This window comes from Ostrea edulis, chromosome 10, assembly GCF_947568905.1.
Source record: "Ostrea edulis chromosome 10, xbOstEdul1.1, whole genome shotgun sequence".
Taxonomy (NCBI): domain Eukaryota; kingdom Metazoa; phylum Mollusca; class Bivalvia; order Ostreida; family Ostreidae; genus Ostrea; species Ostrea edulis.
The window spans coordinates 35198475-35221666 of record NC_079173.1 but is presented as its reverse complement, the minus strand read 5'-3'; the positions used below and the strand labels follow the sequence as shown (position 1 = coordinate 35221666).

At 34.5% G+C, this 23192-nt stretch overlaps 1 protein-coding gene across 2 annotated transcripts in view; it reads left to right on the top strand.

Annotated features, from left to right (window-relative positions):
- The window catches only part of LOC125665901 (inositol polyphosphate 1-phosphatase-like), a 30650-nt gene extending 7870 nt beyond the window's left edge, over positions 1-22780 (top strand). Inside the window, exons 3-8 of one of the 2 annotated variants that reach the window (XM_048898867.2) lie at positions 2086-2184; positions 5543-5811; positions 15609-15726; positions 15997-16143; positions 17482-17650; positions 20509-22780. In XM_048898867.2, the coding sequence (XP_048754824.1) occupies positions 5596-5811; positions 15609-15726; positions 15997-16143; positions 17482-17650; positions 20509-21007 (1149 nt within the window). In that variant the 5' untranslated portion in view covers positions 2086-2184; positions 5543-5595 and the 3' untranslated portion in view covers positions 21008-22780. The remainder of the gene's footprint in view (positions 1-2085; positions 2185-5542; positions 5812-15608; positions 15727-15996; positions 16144-17481; positions 17651-20508) is intronic. The other variant, XM_048898866.2, reaches the window with a different exon arrangement.
- The last annotated feature ends 412 nt before the right edge of the window (positions 22781-23192 follow it).

Below are 23192 nucleotides of genomic sequence, written 5' to 3'. Positions count from 1 at the left end.
CTTTTAAACGACATATTTTTTGAAAAGCATTATTGAACAAAAGTTGTTCAATGTGTCATAACCTATCAATCAATATCAAAAAATGGGTCTGTGGGCCTCATGGCTCGCCTGTAGAGTCGATATCAGTCGATTTCAAAAACTTGTAACTGGTAAATATTTTGTAAGGACATATTGAACAAAAGTTGTTCAGTTTATCGAGATCTATCGATTGATATCAAGAAATAGGCCTATGGTCCTAATGGGTCGCCTGTAGAGTCGATTTTTTGTCGATATCGGTCGATCTCAATAACTTTTTACAGGTAAATATTTTGTAAAGACATATAGAACTAAAGTTGTTGAGTCTATAGAGGGCTAACAAATGACATCAAGAAATAGGGCCGTGGGCCTTATGGCTCGCCTGGAGAGTCGAATTTCAAACGAATTTCACCGCAACTTTGCTTCAGAAGCTTATGATATGAAAAATTGATTATATCTAAAGTGTCTTAAAGTCGGAAACTAAATTGGGACTCATTTGTCTTTTCTTTTTTTTTTAACTCCGAGTGCATCAACAAATCGGACGGAAGACCTACTCGTTGCTCGCAGCGAGATCGTGTCTAGTTTTATTTATTATTATTTTTTTCTCCAGACCGACCCTAAAAAAAAAAATTTTTAAATCCGTAAACCAATAAATTAAAAAACTGTGGCCTAAAGTTTTAAGAACACATCTTAATTGTTTTATACTGTTGCTGAACATTAAAATTTAGCTTAGATATTCAGAACAGGGAAGTTTTTCTAGATTTCATAGCCCTTGGGAGTAATGATACTCGGCTTCACTAGTACTCAGGTGACTGATAAGGCCTATGGGCCTCTTGTCTAACTAATGATGAATATGCTAGCATGAGTTGCACTGATCACCCCCTCATTTCTTTGATAGATTACTGAACTTGTGCATGAAAGTGTGTGTCTTGATTTTCAAATATTTTCTCATTTCTTAAAAATGGTGCATGTGATGCTATTGATTTCCAGCCATTCCAATCATGAATAGTGCATGTTTTGATAATGATAATTAAACCTCTGAACGTGGTAATAGGATAATAAAGGCCAGGGACTTACAATGATTAGATTGTTGCTGCTGATATAAGTAGTCAGGTAAAGTACTAATATGTACGTATCGTGCTGATTGCAAAATCAATAAGTGATGGAGAATCACCTATAGTTATCAAAGATTAATGTCATTCGACTGATGCATTAAGTATAATACATTTGAATAGTGGGTATTATATCATTATTAAGGGAATGTTAGTTTGCTTCAGTGTGGGTATAATTTTCGTTGTTTATATTTCTGATGCTCCACAGTGTATCGTAAGTACAACCCAAGAGCTTACACATATATAGGGACTTAGTTAAGGATTTAATTTGAAATAGTGTTGTTAATATGGTGGTTTCATTTTGTCTAAGGAAAACAGTTTTGAAATCTTACTCAGACTTTTTTTTTAAGTATATTTTTTTTTTGCATTTTGAATCTTATTTGTCTTGATGTCGATCAGTCTGTATATAGATTCAATCCTTATTTATGTGTGTGTTAATTAATATTTTGCATGGTTTCCTATACCAAATTGTAAAATTTAACATCGAGCATTGTAGAGATTTGCTATAATTTAAATAACCTTTATAAGGCCAAGTACCTATAACGGAATTCTTGAGTTATATAAGTACTCAATAGCCTTATATTATATAATATAATATGTGTTTTACGGCGTGACCGTGTTTGAGGGCGAAGCAAAAAATATTGGAATTAGTATCTAGATCCATAACAGGGCAAAAATATCTCGAAATATTAGCAGCTAATGTGTGAGGACAGAGCTCAATCAAAGTATTCTAACTTTAGACATTTTTTATCCGCCTATTCATTGAACGTGGGAAACGCTATACAACTGATGTAAACACTGCATTGTGACGTCATATTCATTGTTGGTGTTTAGCAAATACACAAACACTAGGAGACATTGTATTGTACAATCGCGTTTTAAATCGATCGAGGAGTGATTATATATGATTAAGAAAATAAGATTTACATGCTTTTATGGATTTTATGTAACATCTCAGAACGATGTACACGAGATTCAAAATGGAGAAATACATGCCCACGTCGTCGTGCTAGTATCGAATAGATGCCATCGGGACCAAACTTTTCAAGTTTCATAGGTATGGTTTAATTTTTCATTATTGGTAATTGAATACTAAGTAAATTTTCATAATCATTTACTTTCCAATATACATTCAATAATTAATATTCATTTTATTTTAAGTGCAAAAAGGCAAGTGCATCATTCACAGACATGAAATTTATTGTTTTTATCATTTGTTTTGTTTTTATACGTACATCATTCACAGACATGAAATTTATTGTTCCCTCGGTCAAACTAATTCATCTTTAAATTTCATTTGTTGTGTTTTTACACACCCATCAAAGACGGGACGTATTATGGTGTGGCATTGTCTGACGTCTGTCCACAGACCTTATATAGGCAAACTGCAAAATGAATCGTAACCTCCAAGATCTGATCCATAATGAGAGGAAGATGTCTATTGTTTTTCTAGGTCAAGGTCATAGTATCAAGAAAACCTTGTAAGCAGAATACAGATCAAACTAGTGGGGTTACTGGACTAATAATTTTAACTTAATTGGTACACATACCCCAGACCTCATGCCAAATGGAGGATGCATTTTTTCTTCAATGTCAAAGGTCAAGGTCGTAGTATCACTCAGTAGAAAAACCTTGTATGCATCATAAATCAGTTTGTTACTTTTGTTTCACATTACAATATTTTCCAATGTCAAGACTATGATTACTGAAATATATATATAGATATCTTACAAAGGCATTCCATGTTTGGCCATGCAACTCTATTATGTATTGCTTATAGGAATTATGAAATTGATCACTGTTCGTTATCTTCACTTTTCTCTCTTGAAACCCCTGTACATGTACTATCAACTTGTTTGTCAATATGACAGCTTGCCTCGATTTAAAACTGAGCATATGCAGAACAAGCTCTTGCCTATTGAATCAGTTGAGAGATATAAACTCCATATGCAGGTGATAATAGAATATTGCTACATAAATATGGGATATGTTGACGATGGAGAAGCTGAAATCATCCTGTTTGTCATACAGTTGAGTTTATTAAATCATTGACTTTGTGAAATCTTATGAAGTTACAAAAGGGTGGAACTTAAGTACGTTAAATAGTTTGTGAGAATTGAATTCAGAGATCAGTACTTTGTAATATTAATTACCATTCCTTTGCATTGTTCATACCTGAAAGTAAATTTGGTCATAATTTATATTTTATATTATACAAGAAGCTCTATAGATGCAGTTAGTAATTTTACGCCAAATAGCATAACATCATATTGTGTTTATGATATTGCAATGCTATTATGATGTCATGTTACCGAGGTTATGGTATCAAAACATTGTTAGCTTAGGAATCATTTGAAATTAAGGTTTCATAGTGTAAAGACAGTCAGACGGAAGGGTGGGTAAGGAAACAGAAATGTTCAACTTTATTTAATTGTTCCTGAGAAAATTAGTTTTTTAGCAGTTTACCATTGTTTGACATTAAGTGATGATATATTTTTAAAGCAAGTATGATGTTTTTATTGTGTATGTTCATGTATCAGTATAAAGAAATCATATTCATACTTCATCAAAATTAATATTTATAATGCTTATGTATTTATCAGAGAAATGCTATAATATAGCTCCAAGTACTAACACTATATATATATATATATATATATATATATATATATATGTAATCTAATTTAATGAAGATTTAACATAGACATGTTGCAAATTATAAAACATTTTCAATGATCTTGCCTCCAATATCTTGCAAATTACGACTGATATAGTCATTAATTTCCTCTATCATGAATGTGCTACTCTTAAAAATGGAAACAAATGAATGTGCATGCATGGTTATGAATTTTGACAAATTTAGTATATCTATTTTAACAAAAGAGAATTCCAACAAAAATAAAAGTAGAACATAAAAAAATAGATTTTATTTTGAAAATACATGAGGGTAGTTGAACTGCAGTGCTAACACGTTTCATGAAGAAATATGTATGCTGGCTGTGGAAGCAATATTAATTGTTATCAACTGCAATGAATCATGAGGAAATGGCTCTAATCGTAACAATTTGTAAAGGTATATAAATTTTATGATATTATGGATAATACAGTCCCTGAAACGTTCTACTTTACCATTTTTCCGTTCCCTCACTGTTCGTTCAGCGTGCGTTCACCGTTCGTTCAGCGTGCGCTCTCCGTTCACAGTTTTGCGCTCACCGTTCGTTCATCGTTCAGTCTTTTCATTGTCATTTGGAACACCATAGTGAAAGGACCAATCTTGATAGCAAGGCAAAAATGAAAATTGAACGTGTTCTTACTATATCAAAAATTTAATTTTGAAGTACAAAATGTCAGGAGTATCCACTGTGAATTCCGAAAGGTTCATTTGAGCTTTTGTGAAAACAATTCTAAATGAGAGACGAATATAACAGTTTGTCGTTATGAATTTAACCCAAGTACAAAAAATAAGGCAGTTTCAGGTAATGAAAACCTCCTGGTAATGAAAACCTCTTCCCCTGTGTTAACGATTTAGCATTTACAAGTTTGGGAAAAGGCACAAATTATTATAATTATTTTGCATTGCTTGACACGAGTTTTAAACAAGTCACCCCTCCCATACTTTGAAAAATAAAAACAAACGATGCTACATAATGTACATTGTACCGTATGTACGTGTCAGAATGTCAAACTGATATAGCTATTTTTACGCCTATATTTATGAAAGACATTGTCAATAAACTGATATTTACTACTCTTGCCAAATTGGAAACTTTTGTAACATTGGTCCTTAATGCAAAGATGTAATTGTTTATTTTGTACGTTTCTGCATTAGCCTTTAAACATTATACAAATATTGCTCGATCGAACTACAATCTATGATCACATTAATAGTAATTATTAAGTTTTGTACTTACATGTGCATAATTTCTAGGATTATTTCCTCTGGTCGATGTAGCTGTGACAAATGAATGACACAAAACGTAAGTACATGTAGGAATATTTAATACTGTTAGGAGTGTTGAGGTGTTGACACAGGGTATACTGTCCGTATTGCATTCGCTCACCGTTCACCAAATTGCGTTCACCATTCACTCTGCGTTCATTCACTATTCGCTCTGCGTTCGTTTACCATGCGTTCACCGTTCGCCCACCATGCGTTCACCGTTCACTCACCGTTCAAATGGGAAAGAAGAACGTTTCAGGGACTGTATATAGAGTGAGGATATGATGTCATTGAAATTAACATCTTCAATAAATTATTTTTTTATTGTACAATAAATGTTTCAATTTGCATAGCTATTAACAGTCCCATGTGCTACCTAATATAATGTGTCAACAGAACAATATTGGTACATGTGTAGAGTCTAGGGTTCTATAAACTCAGTTGAGAAAGATAAACTTGATATATATATTTCCAGATAGAACATCCAGAGATACTGAAGCTAGTCTGCACAAAGAGCTTGACTAAGTAATGAAGGTTCCAGCCCAAAGCTTGATACAGGCCCTGATAAATGCCTCCGAGAAGGGAGCCCTCATAGCCCGAGTAATAAGAGCCGAGTCAGCACTTCTTGAGCTTCTGGTTCAGGAAAAGAAAGGGGATCAGAAAAATTATCGATTTGTTCAAGATTTTAAGACACTGGCAGATGTTTTAGTGCAAGAGACTGTTAGGCATGATCTTAGTGAACAGGTAATTACATGAACTTAAAGATGCTTAATTGGCATTTATAGACTTAATTAAATCAATCTGATTAAAATCAGCTTCTTGATCCGCTCCTTTTTAGGCCACCTGAGCTGAAAGCTCAAATGAGCTTTTCTGATCGCCTGTTGTCCGTCATCTGTCCATCTGTCAACTTTTCACATTTCCGACTTCTTCTCCAGAACCACTATGCCATTTTCAACCAAACTTGGACAAATGTAAATTGCACTGTAAATCCATCATTTGCACAATGACAAGTTGAGGTTCGAAACATTTGTATGAAGAAACGTACTGTCTGCCTGCAGGTCTGCGACTCGACTGAATGTCTTCTTTTGTTATAATTTCTTCTTGTGAAAGAGCAGGCTCAAATCTATATATTTACATTTGCCAATGCTCTTCCTGATATGACAGTACTGATGAAATCGATGTTCAATTTCGTGTAAAATGAATTTGGACGCATGATCAGATTGTTCTTGCGTATGAATACAATCACCGCTTCAGAAGTCAGTTTCTGTACTTTCACCTGGCTTCTTGCTCATGCAATGCAGTGGGGGATTTAGACCCCCCCCCCCTTTCGCCACAAATTTAAATAATAGAAATAGTGTGAGTAAAATTCCAGATTGGCTTCCAAAATGGCTGAGTATTTTGGCTAATACTTGACTTTCACACACACCCTTTTGTAAACCCTGGATCCGCCACTGCAATGACATCATAACAAAAAACAAACGCAGCAGAATATTTATACAGAGTTTATTTTGTATACAAACTAAAATTTCATCAATTTATAAAAGAGAAACATTAAACATACCATTCTGTTATTTCATTTTAAAGAGTTTGAAATACTGTCTGCAACTATGCCTAAATTGCAACTTTTGCATGGCGAATTTATAAAATAAAGTTCTATGATATTGGAAACCAAAAAATGTAGACAGAGTTATTAGCCTATTTACTTTCTGATGATAAGTTAACCTGTTGTTTCCTGGCAACTTCCATCACGGCTATGACTCAGCATGATCATAAGCAAGGCTGGTTTACGAGGCTTGAAAAATTATGTTCATGTCAGGCTACCGGTGGGAGAATTCATTAGAATCCTACTACAGAAATCTCTCAAGTGAACAAAAACTCTGTCAGTTCGTTTTTATTTTCTCTTACACACACTGAAGGTAAATAAAAGAAGCAACCTACCTGCACTTTGTCTAAATCTGTCCTACTGTGTCAAATCGTCTCCTGCATGGTTACAACCGCGAGTCCTAACGATGAACATGTCATTGTTTCTTTCCAAAAACCTGACTAAGAGCTTAACGTTAACTTGATCCATCATATCCTCCATCAATTCTCTCGGATCCTTTGAATTTCTGTCGAAATCTGTGTTCAACAAACAATTGCATTTTCAACTTAGTAGGCTAGATCAATGCCAGTTTCTCCATCGCTAATCGCAACCAAATCACATCACGGATGTAGTTTACTCCACTCTTCTCATCTTCATTTCAGTTAACTTTATGCTCTAAATTACCTTTCTTTTACACCTGTTTCGTCTTTTTTAACCTATTCAATTAAATATCTATATCTTATATTCTCTTTGATACTGTTCCTAATTTTTTATTCGATAAAACTCTAACGAACTATATTTTGTGTTCTACGATCGTTATTTCGATCATCTCATGGAAGCTCGGTAAGAAAATAAATCAAATTAGAAAATATAAATATAAGAAATAAAATATAATTTTTGAATGTTATTGGGATATGACATGAAGTTAGTACGGGATCAAATCTACTATAATGCCCTTCGGGCGTTATAGGATTTGATCACGTGACCAACTTCATGTCATATCCCAATAACATTAAAAAATGATATCTTGTTTCTTAAATGGCTCCAAACTTAACTTTACGTGACTTGTCATGTTTACAGTGCTGCTGATGAAATAAACCAGAACCAACGGTGTGACGTCATAAATAATTAAATTAAACTTCAATGGCCGTTTTCTTAGCGGTGGGTTATTTGAAATATATGATGGATTAATATGGATTTATTTATTAACCAAGGATTTTTGTTGTCAAAGACTGTCATTTACAATATCAATAAGTAATACTTAATCATAAAATCAACAATGTGGTGACTAGAGCTACATTTCTCTTTAAGATTGTATGTTCGTATATGTCAACCTTGTTTGACTTATGTGGATTGGAGTCCCCTCCAGTTATGAAGCATTTTTTGTTTTTGTAAAGCTGGAAAAAATAATTTTAAAAATCATATAAAATAATTGAGAGTTCAATTTGGATTGTAAAATCTCTTATTTGCAAACAGACAACCTTTTTCATCATTCTGGAAAAAAGTCACAAAAAATTCATATAAAATAATTGAGAACTTATATCACACTTTTAATGGTGAAATCATATTCATAAGGGATATATATTTCTGCTACAGAGTTAATTGGGTAACATTGGATGAATACAAGTTCTTGTTGATTGAAGATTGTAACCTTGTGAAATGTATAGCGCATTCGACCCAAGAGTCTTGTGTGAACTGATGTGTTCATGCAGTAATAATATAGGGTTATTGAACTTATATTGGTGAATATTGGCACGAGTTGGCTGTAAAAATGCACGAGCTTGCAAGTGCATTTTGACTGCCAACGAGTGCCAATATTCACCTATATAAGTTCAATAACCCTTTTATTATATAGCTAAAGTATTCAGTTGTTAAATTATATCCCTTTTCACTCAAACTACTCCAAAATAGACGATAATTCATCAATATTGGCAGTGTGCAATAACAGCATGCATTTCTTAACTGTTCAATATTTAACCCGTCATTAATGCATGAAGCAAACTGATTTTGTAAATGGGCACATCATAATTTATGTACAGTAAAACATTTTGCTCAAGTAAATATCAAATACCGGCTCCGTCAGATTCGGAGGACCGTCGTTTGACATTTTGGCTTGTTTACGTCGTTACGGTAACGTCAATATTGAACGCTCATACTCGGAATGTTTCGGGCGCATACAATTTACGCAATGTAAAGTTAGCGTTCAATAAATTCTCAGGATATTGAACGCTAACATTCTCTAGATTTTACGCAGATTTTATATTAAACTATTTATAAGCTATATAATAATAATAATAATGTCCTTTATTTAAACAGGACAGCACAATTACTTTAAAAACTAGTTTACAATGTGGTCCTGAAAACATATATATATACAGACAGCAGTATTATACAGATACAATCTAAAATAGTATATGAAGGTATGTTGTATACATACATGCATGCTATTTACATATTTAAAACTGAAAATAAAACTGATCAGAAAATTTTTAAAAAATATATAAAACTGAAAATAATCAAAAACAAATCTATATGTTTTTAATTTCCCAAATGAAAAAAATTTCTAAGATAAGAGGATATATTTACATTTGCAACTGTTTTCTCCTACATAACACTATTACGAGCAAACGTATTTATCCCTGCATAAATCCATCACGGGGTCAACAGAAGTCACGGCTGTGCGTATGAACATTTGTTAAAAGTAGGTAACAGGTACTACTTTTACTAAGGCAATACATATCTAGCAATCGCTCTCACTTACTACAGAAATCTATCAATAGATTGAATCAACATCACAAAATGTATATACGGTTTTATTTATATTCCAAGCAGTGGACTTTCATCCATAAATGATAAAAGCATTTCTGTAAACAATATTTTACTATTGTATGTCTAACAATGGGCTTTAGCAAAAAGGTCATTCACAGGATGTATGGCCGATAAGTCGTCAAAGTGCATTAGACCTACACACCACACTGCTTCCGTGCCACAGCAGCCATAGGTGATTGATGTCGGTTTCCAAGTTTATGTCGGGACATCAAAGCGAGGCGTCGTTAAAAACCTATTACAGAAATTTATCGAGTCAAAAGAAGCGTTCAGTGAGCTCATGTTTGTCAACAATTACATATTCAAATCCAAACTGTTCCTTACCTTCGTGCAGTTCCACATTCTCTGCGATGTTCAGTTCTTTCCGGAGATTCATCTGAGCTGCGTCCTCTGTCCTATCTATAAATGATTTAAATTGCCTACACCTGACGACTGCCCCCCCCCCCTCCCCCCTCCCCCCATTCTTCATGTTCCTCCATCTCAGTCTTCTGTTAACTCAGATATCTTTCAAAGTCGGTCTTCAACGTCTTTCACTTTTTAAAAGTGAAAGCGCATCACAACTGTTAAGTGTAACATTGCGCACCCCCGTTTAAATTATAATCCCCCCACCCCCACCCCCTAAAATTAGACATATGGAAGAATTTCCCATTATATACTCCCGAGTTAATGTATAAGTATATGTTGATATACTTGCTTTCTAGCATCTTAATAATTAAGACAGTTCTTCATTTTATGGAACTTTGTGTTGTGTTGTCATTTTGAACATCTATGACGCTTCGCTGTGGACGTCAACAATTTGAAATGTATGGAAACGTGTTGTTAATACAATTCAGCAATGTTACCGACCAAAAAATGTAAATATAAGTAATAAGGTATCATTTTAAAATATTTATCGGGATATAAATACGGGTTGGTACATGATCAAATTTGATCACTTGACCAACCCGTATTTATATCCCGATAAATATTTTAAAATGATACCTTATTTCTGTTAGTTTACATGTATGTTATATGGAAAGAGAAGTAACTCTTGTAATGGATACTTTATCTCCCCCTAAGGGAGCTCTTCATATTGTTTATCTCCCCCTAAGGGAGCTCTTCATATTGGAAGTTAGATAGAGTGTTTAAAGTGATACTGAATAAAGCATGGTCCAACAATGGTAGCAGAGCGTGGTTCCGATCCACGGACCTCTGGGTTATGGGAGAAGAGTCTTCAAGTTTGGAGGGGGAACTCGTCTTAAATCTGAGGGAGAATATGCAATTCCAGCTCGTATAGCCGGGAAAGATGTTACGATAACAACTGATGTTGTTAATTCAGACATTCCATTACTGTTGTCAAGAACAGCTATGAAAACTGCTGGCGTGAAGCTGAACTTAGAAGATGACACAGCAGAGATCCTAGGAAAAACAATGAACCTTAATTTGACCTCTTCTGGACATTATTGTGTTCCCATAGATAAGGCAGAAATGATACCAGTTGAGGAAGTTTGCTCAGTCAGGATCGATGAGATAGACCCTAAGAAAAGGTATTTAACTCTTCTAAAATTGCACCGACAATTTGCCCACCCACCAAAGAAACGACTGGTATCACTTTTGAAGGATGCAGGAGCTTGGCGAGACAACTTCGGCCAGGATATTGAAAATATTGAGCAGAAGTGTGATGTATGCAAGACCTATGCTAGAACACCATCACGGCCTGTTGTTTCATTTCCAATGGCATCCCACTTTAATGAAAAGGTGGCTATGGACCTGAAGTACTGGAGAGGAAAGTGGATTTTGCACATGATTGACATGTGGTCCAGATATACAGTGTCTGTTTTTATCCAGAGGAAAAAGGCAACTGATGTCATCGATAAAATCATGTCTCATTGGATAGGAATATTTGGTGTCATGGGGGCAATTATGACAGATAATGGAGGGGAGTTCAACTCGGAAGAAACTCGAGAAGTGGCATCCATTTTGAATGTAAAGGTGCATACATCTGCAGGTGAAAGTCCATTTCAAAATGGATTGTGTGAAAGAGTGCACTCTGTAACTGACATGATGTTGACAAAACTAGAGCATGACTACAGAGATGTGAATGAGCAGAGTCTGTTATGCTGGGCAAACATGGCAAGGAATGTATTGCAGATGTGGAATGGTTTTAGTAGTCACCAGCTTGTGTTTGGGTGGAATCCCAACCTCCCCAACATCATGACAGACAAATTGCCAGCACTTGAGGGTTGTACATTGAGCGAGACATTTGCTAAACACCTTAATTTGTTGCACAGCACCAGACGAGCTTATATAGAGGCAGAAGCTGATGAAAGAATTAGGCGAGCATTGTTGAACAAAGTGAGAGCAGCTGAACAATTTTATGAAAATGGAGATATGGTATACTACAAACGTGAGGGCAGAGATAGATGGCTTGGACCAGGTAAAGTTGTGTTTCAAGATGGCAAGGTTGTTTTTATACGTCATGGTGGAGTTTTTCTCCGAGTGTCGCCCAATAGACTACAAAAACTATCAGAAAATTGTATACAAACAGAAGAGAAAGTTACAGATTCTGAAAATATTGAGAAGACACAACAACCAAGAAAAGCAAAGAGTGCAGTCTCTGAATACCTGATGGAAAGCAAAATAAATCACAGTCCAGTTTCACTAATTCAAAGCAATATTGCACTGAAAGCACATGACAGCATTCAATACAAGATGGGTTCAGAAGATGATAACTGGATAAAAGCTACAATCCTTGGCAGAGCAGGTAAAGCAACAGGAAATAACAGAAATTGGTATAATGTGCAAGATTTTGAGAGCAAAGAAGAAAAAAGCATAGACCTGGGCAGACTCTCTTGGGAAAGAATCAACCAAAATGATGAAAGTGTGCATTCTACAACATATGAAAATACAAGTTGTGACAATATAGCCCTAGCGAAACAAAATGAACTAGAAAAACTCAAAACCTTTGACACGTACACTGAAGTTGAAGATGAAGGGCAGAATAGATTATCAACAAGATGGGTCATCACTTCAAAGGAAGGACAAGTAAGAGCAAGACTTGTTGCACGTGGATTTGAGGAAGAATTTTGTATCCCTAGAGACAGTCCTACAGTCGGAAAAGGTGGTCTGAAGATATTTTTGACAATAACAGCAAGTAAATTATGGGATGTCAAAACCACAGACATAAAATCAGCCTTCTTGCAAGGAAAAACACTTGACAGAGATGTTTATCTTCAACCTCCAAAGGAAAGCATCACACCTGCTGGAACAATATGGAAGCTGAAACACTGCTTATATGGACTAAAAGATGGTGCAAGACAGTTTTATTTGAGCGTCAAAGAAGAAATTGATAAACTTGGTTTTGAGCAATGCAGTGTGGACCCAGCTCTATTCTGTTATAGAAAAGACAGGAAGCTTCATGGGATTATCTGCTCTCATGTTGATGATTTTCTCCATGCTGGGGATGAAGTTTTTGAGAGACAGATTTGCAAGTTTCGAGAGAGATTTTCTGCAGGAAAAGTAGCTGAATGCAAATTTCAGTACATTGGCTTCTATGTAAAGCAAGATCAAGAGGGGATAGTATTGGATCACACCAATTACATGGAAAAATTACAAAGTTTAGAGATTGACCCTCAGAGAGCAATTCAGAGGAAATGTCAGCGGAGTGGTGAAGAACAGACAGCATACAGACATATTATAGGACAGATCAACTGGGCAGTGCAGGGATCAAGACCAGACCTTGCATTCGAAATGATAGACATGAGTACTAAGCTGAGAACTGCAACTGTAGCAGATTTAACCAGAGCAGCAAAAACCATTAACAGGCTTAAAGACTTCAAAAGTGTTTTGAAATTTCCAACATTAGACCTCACCTCGTTGAAGATTATGACGTTTACTGATGCATCTCTAGGAAATTTTAATGAAGGAGTAGGAAGTACCCAAGGAGTCATAATCTGGATTATGGACAAACAAGGAAAATGCTGCCCCCTTTTCTGGCAGGCTAAAAAGATACGAAGAGTCGTCCGCTCCACTCTAGCTGCAGAGGCGCTTAGCCTACAGGAAGGACTGGAGGCAAGTTTTTACTATCGACACATGTTGGAGGAAATTTTAGGACTCCACAGAAAATCCATCGATATTTATGCATTTGTGGACAATAAAAGTGTCATAGATTCTGTGCATTCTACTAAACTTGTGGAAGACAAGAGACTTCGAATTGATATTGCAGCTTTGGCAGAATCAGTCGCGCAAGGGGAAGTACGGAAAATTCAGTGGTGCTCTGGACAAAAACAGTTGGCAAACTGCTTAACAAAGGCAGGGGCAGATGGTTTGTGTGTCTTGGAGATTCTACAAAGAGGACAAATGTTGTCGGACTTTGTACTTTAAAGTGACAATGTTACTGTTAATTCTAAAACTAGACAAACTTTAATTCTGAACTTTTATTTCATTTTGGTTAGGTTCAAATAAGCCTTAAGAAAAGGAAAGTATAATTAATGTTAGTTTACATGTATGTTATATGGAAAGAGAAGTAACTCTTGTAATGGATACTTTATCTCCCCCTAAGGGAGCTCTTCATATTGTTTATCTCCCCCTAAGGGAGCTCTTCATATTAGAAGTTAGATAGAGTGTTTAAAGTGATACTGAATAAAGCATGGTCCAACAATTTCTTAATTAAAAGTTTCCAATGTTGGGTAATAAATTAAAAATTCTGGCATATTATTCCATAACTGTGAACTGTAAATTGTAAAAGATCTTCTAAAATATTGTGTCTTTGCTCTCTGGATATATATAAATGAATTACTTTGACTTAATTTGGTAGATCTACTGCTAATTTCATGAACATATATATACTGAAAAACATCTAAATAATCAGGGGTTAGACCATGTAAAACTTTGAAAACAAGAATGATAGTTGGATGACCAAGGCATCCATCTAAGTTGCTGCATCATTTCTGTTGTAAAAATTTCTATTTAAAATCACTCTAGCAGCTCCCTTTTGAAGTTTGCATTATTAAAGTGAGCTGCTAGAGTGATTTTGTAAAGATTGTAAAGACCGTCCTTGTTTTTCATATTGCCCCCAAACAGTACAACAGTAGTTAAAATGAGGGAAAACAATTGTATTAAAAATTTTCAGTAATAATTCAGTTGACAAGAATTAACATAATCTAGATAGATAACACACCTATTTTGCTTGCAAGTTTTTGGATAAAATTTCAACATGTTCAGACCACGTGAGACATCTGTCAATATAAACACCAAGTAGTTTTGCACATGATACATTTTCGTAGTAGGGTTAATATCACCCAAGGGCACCCATGCGCCTGAGGGTGATGACCCTACTCAAACCTGATATTTTGTGATGTCTCCGTGCTAAACAGTCCATAATAGTTGTATTATCCTGAAGAATATGAATGTTAAAAAAAAACTATCACACATTTATTGACTTGTACCATATATATATATTTTTTTATTTATTCAAAACATCAACATATTTGTAACAATATTCTCTGCAGAAAATTCTGATTAATTTTCGATTATATGAGTGTCGAGAGATACCCGCAACTACATCCACTATTTTGTTTTACACACGATGTCATATATTTATTATATGTTTATGTTAATGAAAGCAAAACATTGAGGTTTGAGAAAGTTCAACGATAGAAAGCTTTCAATTGTGATGTCACAGTAGAATGACGTAAAAACATAACGTCAAACTTCCGCCAGAGTTCATTTGCTCACAAACCAAATACATATACGTAAGTGACATAATGAGATCTCGTCGGGAGTTTGCGTCAAACGTAAACATTTTGTAACGTATTTCAAAACAACAACGTAAACATCAAGTGAAATGCAAAATTGCATTAGAATGTGAATATTTTTCTTCTCAATTGTTATTTGTGACCGTTATATATTTAAATGTTGATGCTGAAGTTATTATGATTAACGATCTCGCATATTTTCAATTATTTTTAATAGAGCTTTCTTGCTTGTGCCACTAGAAGTAATCTTCTAAAGAGAGACAACACAGTTGTCACCCTGTATGTGAGGGAGACATCACGAATTGTCTCCCTTCGTGTGACCAGTCTTCAACCAATGAAATTAACAGTATTATTCTGAAGGATAATAATATAAATTGTGTATGCTTATCGTTTTACAGTTCCCGGGCATTGGAGAGAATATACATGGGGAAGAAAGCAACAAGTTTACCAATGTTTTAGGGGAGTCCATTTCTGTCAAAATAATGAAGGACCAAGAGGCCACTGCTCAGCTGCTATGTGGGTATAGAATGTCTTGTTTTTCAGTACAATAATCATGGCTTAATTAATCTTGTCCCAATGGAAAACTTATGTACATGTCTCTTACACTAAATCTTTCATTCTATGCACATTGTGATATACTGGAATATTGCCATTCAGTGCCACATCACTTCACATTGGGCAATATGTTATCCCCTAGGGGCTGACACAATTGATGTTGCCTACATCCACAGTCAACATTTGTTTTATTATATGCCATAGTATTATGATTGTACCAATACATTGTAGGCTCTGTATTAGATGACAATATGGCTGCTGCTAGCATGCTTGCCAGAGTTGCCCACGAACAGGTGATGATGGATGCTGGGCCAAAACTGGAGGATGTTTCTGTAGAGTTAGATCTGGAAGACCTGGGAGTTTGGATAGATCCTATTGGTAATTAACAATACAGAATCAGATATCAGAGAATTTGAAAATCACTTACAAGTTTTGAATTGTTGCCAAATGCACAAGTTGCAACTCAAACCTATAATAATAATAATAGCCTTTATTTATCCCGGATAACACAAATAAACATATAGTTAGTTTCCATTGTGGTCCTGCATTAAAACATATACACAAACATAAAATTAATATCTAGAATTAGTATCTAAATATGAAAATTAGTATCCAGATATGAATACATGACATAAAAGGAAAGAAGAAAAAAATAGCATAAGCCACACGCACACACAGTGTCAAATCACAACTACATTATTTGGCACACCTGGACAAAAAGAGGAAAGCACGATGTTTAAGTGCTACTTCTATTACAATATTCCATCAGATACACAGCTTTAAAATGTCAGCCGAACCAGAATTTCGAACTTTTGAGACAGTTTGTTCCAAAGAAATGCAGAAGAGCAGCTGTATGAACGTTTATAATTTTCAGTTTTAGCTCATGGTAAATATAATAAGTTAGACATATAATAGACATATAACCTATTGCATTAATGCTTGCAAATCACTTGATCATGATATTTAATTGCTGCAATGAGATTGCCAGATTTACATGTATTTTAAAAGTGATTTGGGAATTTTGATGCTCTATGATTGGTTTAGATGATTTTTTTATGGTGTGAATCAGTTCACCTCAATATTAACTATGGAAAGTTTATTCAGAATTTCTCTGTTGACCATCTGTGGATTTGCTGAATTTGTATATACATTTCTGTTACAGTTTCTGGGTTTTTACTGTTGAAATTTTGTTATATTGAAAGTGCTATAATGCCAATCTGATTAATTCAGCTCCTCAATCTGCTCCTCTCTTTTTTCAATGACAACATAGAAATAAAGGAGCAGATCGAGAAATAAAGGAGCGAATCAAAAAATAAAGGAGTGAATCGAGAAATAAAGGAGCGAATTAAGGAGCTGAATTTAATCAGATTGTTATAATGCATGTTTTTATTTTAATATTGAAGGAATAAAAAAAAATATGTGAAAACTTTGTAAAATTTCTGATCATATGATAAAGCAGTTATTAACTTTTTATGACGTCCATAAAAAGTCAGTAATCTTATAGATTATATTGGACAAAAAAGTACAAGCATTGTCAAGTATAGATCAAGTATTGCATGATACATGGATATGCAGAATTAGAAATTACAATGTTGGTCCCTCCCAAAATCTTTCAGTCTTTTAGAGACGTCACTAGCCATTCTGTTTGGTTTTTGGAATCTGTTTGCGTATAATTTGACTACTGTTCACTTTCTTTAAAACGTTGCGATTTTTCAGATTCGACAGCTCAGTACATCAGTGGTGAATGTGGAGTTCCTAATACTTCTGGTTTAGTTTCCTGTGGGCTGCAGTGTGTGGTTGTATTGCTGGGGGTTTACAGTCAGTCCTCAGGCCTCCCTCTCATTGGAGTTTGTAACCGACCATTTGTAGAAACCAACGGAGACAAGTCAGTATATTGCAGTTTATTCTGAATTTGTCTTGTCCACTAAAGAAAATGACTATATATTTCATTGTTAAAACTGTTAAATTTATTCAAATGTCTGGCACGTAAATAATCACATTCCAAAAATATGTAAATTGTAAACTTTTGAATATTTTTAGCTTCTTAGAAACTACTGAACCAAATTCATCAATAAGTAGTATCGATTGATTTGGGGTATTGGAAAGTTCCACTGCTCCCTCCTCCTTAGAGATGGTGCCAAATTCTTCAAAATAGTGCAATCTTTAAAACTCTTTTTCATTTTTGTGCATCTAGTTGACTAACTGGGTGCTTAGTTATACATTTACAAAATTCCATCCATGTGATTTCTCATGGATTGTCTATAAGGACAAGGCATTGCAGTCTTATGGCATGAGATCTTAATCTCATAGAACACATCAGATGACAATCACGATAGCAATATTTAACAAAACCAGGGGCGTAGCTTTATAAGGCTTGAGTAGGCATGTGCCTACACATTTTTTCATTTTCAAAACACATTTTTGTCCATAAATGTTTGCAAAAAATATGTTCATATATATTTCTAGTTAGCTCACCTAAGCTGAAAGCTCAAGTGAGCTATTCTGATCACCTTTTGCCTGTTGTCTGTAAAAATGTATAGGTTTATTCTGTCTTTGAGAAGAGGCCTTGCATATACAAATAGCGAAACAGATGCAACTTTTTCAATGAATTTAATAGAGCATGAATAAAGTTGAATAATCAATATTCTATGATAATACAATTTATGCATCATTTTCCGAAGTTAAAAAAACATTCATTTCCTTTTATTCAAACGTGTTTATAAGTCATTAAACTACTCCTTGTTTAAACTAACCCCAGGATGAATCAAATAATGCTGAATAAAATCAAAACGTGCAGGTCGTGCCTAGCGTTTCGTGCAAACCATTCACAACCCTTTCCCCGCCCAAAAATGTTTCAATCTTTCCTGACAAGAAATTTTTTGAAATCATTTTATTGGTTTTCATACAAGTACACATGCATATAAAATGTATAGGTTTATTTAACATCTGTCATCGGGAAGAGGTCTGGAATATACAAATTGCAAATGTATTTCAACGACACTCAGTATTAATGTACTAAAATAGCGAAAAAGACACAACCTTTTCATCTTCAGTTTCAATGAATTTATTAGAGCAATGAATCAATAAAATTTGATTTATCAATATTCCGTGACGATACGATTTTTGCATATTTTTCTTTTATTTCCGAAATAAAAAAAAATATTCATTTGTTTTCATTCCAATGTGTTCATAAGTCATTGATCTAATAAGTAAAAATGAAATTTACCGCGTCGTACATGAGCACTTATTTTGAAATGAGTCATTATCATTTCTTTCTCAACTTTTTCAATATCTAGAGATCTGCCATTAGATTGAAACTATTTGAACCAAATGATGCCAAAAAAATCAAAGCGTTTCGTGCAGACTGTTCACAAAGTGTGCAAGCCATGCCTACAAAGTGGTCAGCATTTCGTGCGAAGCGTTTTGTGCAAACCGTTCAGCGTTTTGTGTAAACCGTTCACCGTTCCATGCAAGAATCGTTTCCTATCGTTCCATGCAAGTGGTGTAGTAGTACGCTTCAGGGTCTGTAATTCAAAATAGCTTTGACTACAGATTACTGTCGATTACTTGAAAAAAGTAATGATAACAGTTGATTATGATTACTCTATTATGATTACCCCATGCCTGGTCTTTAAATTGAAAAAAAAAATTCTGAACCAAGCTGCTTGTATGATGATACTTTTGCTCAAGGTTGTTTATTGCTAGGAACATTCATGTAAGTGATGTGGCTCATGGGCCTCTTGTTTTTTAAAATCGGATGTAAAATTATTATTCCGTCAGATCTTTTCTTGTTAAAATGTATTTTACATGATGTAAATAATAGTTATATATTTTTTGGTAAATTCATGGTGATCACAATGACTCACTGGATTTAACATTTTAACAACTTTGAAAAGTTGTACAATTTTTAATGACTATTGCAATTATTTTGATGATCAGAGTAGTGCAAATGAGATCTAATATTTCATAAAAGGATTTCAAGGTGACCCCTTCCCGCACATACCACCCCCCCCCCCCCCCCCCCCCCCCCCCCCCGGAACAACCAAAGACATCGTGACATCATTCGTTGGACGTCATATAACGGGACGGCAACTCTGTTTAAAGTTATGATGTAAAGAATGTTTTTAAAGTCAAATGAGCCAATCAAATTGTGTGTTACAAGTAAAATTAAATTATTTCAACATATCCATGATATTTGAGAAATTGATATTTGAGTTACCAAATGCATACCCAATATATTGTCCACTGAAGTAAATGCACATGCATGAATTACTAATCCGTGCAATTTGTATGGTGTATTTTGATGCTTGTCAAAAACATGCTACGATAGACCAAATTTATTTTTCTGTCAATGCAGCAAAAAGAAAGAAGGAATGGAAATCTGATTAAAATCATATCTTTAGATCCATGCCTTGTGTAGCAAACTATGGGGAGTGGATCTAACAATATGATTTGATCAGATTGAAGAGACTTTGAGGATAGGCAAGACACTGATATCATGAATGAATTGTCAGAAACTCAGAGTCATAATAGTGGCTCTTTACCAGCTATTTATATAATGATTTGTGATGAGTTGAGTTTTCTCAGATGACAATTTAAATGTCATTGAATCTCTTTTTAAAGTTATCCTCAGATAATGCCGAGCATCTGTATCCACGTGCATGACACTGAAATTGCACTTTGATCCTCCATAGGTAGATACATGTATGAAGGAACAAACAAAGTTTTTATTTTTCTTTGTAGATGGACAGGTCATTTGATGTGGGGTGTTGCTTTGAATGACTGCAAAGTATTCTCCCTTCCTTATGAGAAAACCAACAACAACAAACAAAACCTGGCTGTCCTGATGAGTCAAAGTGAAAAAACTGATGTTCAGAAAAAATTCCGAGCTTCTTGTTCGGTTGACCATGTTGCAGGAGCAGGATACAAGCTTCTTTGTGTAAATCAGGGTCTTGCAGATGCTTATGTTCTATCTAAAAACAGTACTTATATGTGGGACTGTTGTGCACCACATGCAATCCTTCTTGCCCAAAAAGGGGGAGTGATTAGTTACAAGAGTTTGTGTGACTTCAATGATGATCCATCATCTTGTTCAGAGTTAAGCTTGACACATCAGATTACTTATCATTATGACAACACTCATGGCACAGAGTCACAGAAATGGTGCAACCAAGAGGGTATTGTAGCATATAGCTCATTAGAGGCATTGAAAGCTGTCATTCTGGCAAACAGACATATATGATATCATTGTTTGGTAGTAATTAATTGCTTATCACCTGTTACAAGAGCCAACGAGACCAGTAAAATGTTATTTTAGGATTGTGTGAGAATATTCTGACTGAAATATTGTTTTACTCCCCCTGCCCCTGCACAGAATTTTTTTTTTCTGAAGAAGTTAATTCCTTGACAATTGTTCAACTTAGCCCATTGTGATGTTGGTAGATCCATTAGTAGAATATTTACCTACCTTAAGGAGGTATACTACATCGTCATAATGGTCGACTTCTTATTAATAAATACCTTAAAACATAAATGGAAATATAATTATCAGCAACATTTCAATTTGATTACCTTCCATAGTGGCTCAGTAGGTTTTTGTGTCAACTGCAGAACTGTGGATCGCAGGTTCGAGTCCAGCAGTGGTTTTTAATTTTTGTTTAGATTAATTTCTACCAAAACTGCATTGTTTGACTAATTAAAGTTAATTTAAAGTTTTCAATTTCAAAACATTCTTGTACACATCCTTCACTTTTCATCCATATATATTTCTCTGTTGTAGTATTCCTCCTTAATTGTTCTAGAGATCAAAATGTGAGTCATCAAGGGAAAACAAGCAATGTTTTAAAGGTGATAAAGCTTAAATGTAAGAGGTGTAGTTCTTAGAATGCAGACTGTTGCAACAGTTGCTATGATGTTTAGTCGCTGTTGTGTAATATACACATGTGATACTTAACCCATCTTAATTTATATATTGTACTAGTCATTTTTTTGATGTGGCATTATAAACACAGATCTTGCTGTAAGTGGAACAAAATGCACCAATCAATCTGCAAAAGACTGTATTCACAGTACAGCAGTGCACCATCAGTCACGATTACCAACAGTTCCAAAGCAATTTATTTCTTCAGTAATCTTCTTAGTGTATAAAGATGTTATGCGCAAAGATGCTCCATTCAGAAAACTAAAGGTCATCTTTGCTAACTTATTTGAATACTACGACATGGTTACTGGCAGTAGAATGTTGTATTTTGCACTGTTGTAAAGTGTGACATTCTTTACTACCTATCCTATCTCCACCTCAGTAAAGGAACTTTTAATAAATGTGATTGACAGGTGTAAAAAACTGTATTGTGATTTGTTTTGTATTTCTTTTTCAATCATTTTGATCTGTAAACCTCCACAAGTCAAAACATTTCTTATGTGGGCTAATGATTAAGATACGTAATGTAGTATACCAACAAAACCTGAACCAATATCTACGATGTAATACAGCCATGTCTTTTTCTGATGCTTAGATATTTGACTGTTTTATTTTGAAGTCTTAAGTGCTTTACAATCAGCATTCATTATATCATTGTAGGATGATGCAATGTACAGACTGAAATGTGTGAATGAAAAATTATCTTTTCTATTCCTCTTTTAATGTCTAGAGATGCTTGTGCAAGGAATTTATGAACAATTCAGTTTTCTTCAGATATACTGTTATATACATATATACCTGTACATATAATTGCAATTTAGCTTCTCATCACCCCCTCTTTCTGAAGTGCCCCATAGCCCATAGAAATTAGATTAATCAGATTGGGATGTAAAATAATTGACCTGTAGTTGTTGTTCAGTGGTCATTGTTGGATTGATACACTTAAGTCATATTAATTTCACAGAATTATCATAATATTGGAGGCACTTTGAAATGGTTTGGTATGCAGATACAGTGCATATGTGTACATCATACTTTTTGGTATTTGTTCCAGTAGCAATTTTAAATGCACATTAAAATGTTGTTCTTGAGTTATGAAAGAATTTGTTATTTAAATGTAAAGATGTGAAAACCGATTATTGTAAAAACTTGATAGTATTATAAACATGTTACAGATATTCTCAGGGTAGCTTACAAAAGATAAATCCGCCAGAAAAAAATAGAATTTTTACCTCATACTTAAAAAGAAATGTTTTAATACATTGTGTGCTTTAGTATCACTGTTGCTGGGTTTTTTTTTCTGTTTGATGGCGTACTTTACAGTCGATGCTGAAAGATTGATGTCCTACAAATTTATTACCATAATATTCATCCTAATGAGTGCCCCGGGCGCTCAGAAAATTGGAAAAGGTGGACGGTTATTTAGAACTTCGTTTTGAATATATTAAATTCTAGACTTTCTTTTGCAATTCTATTATCCACTCGATTTTTATTCATTGAACTATTA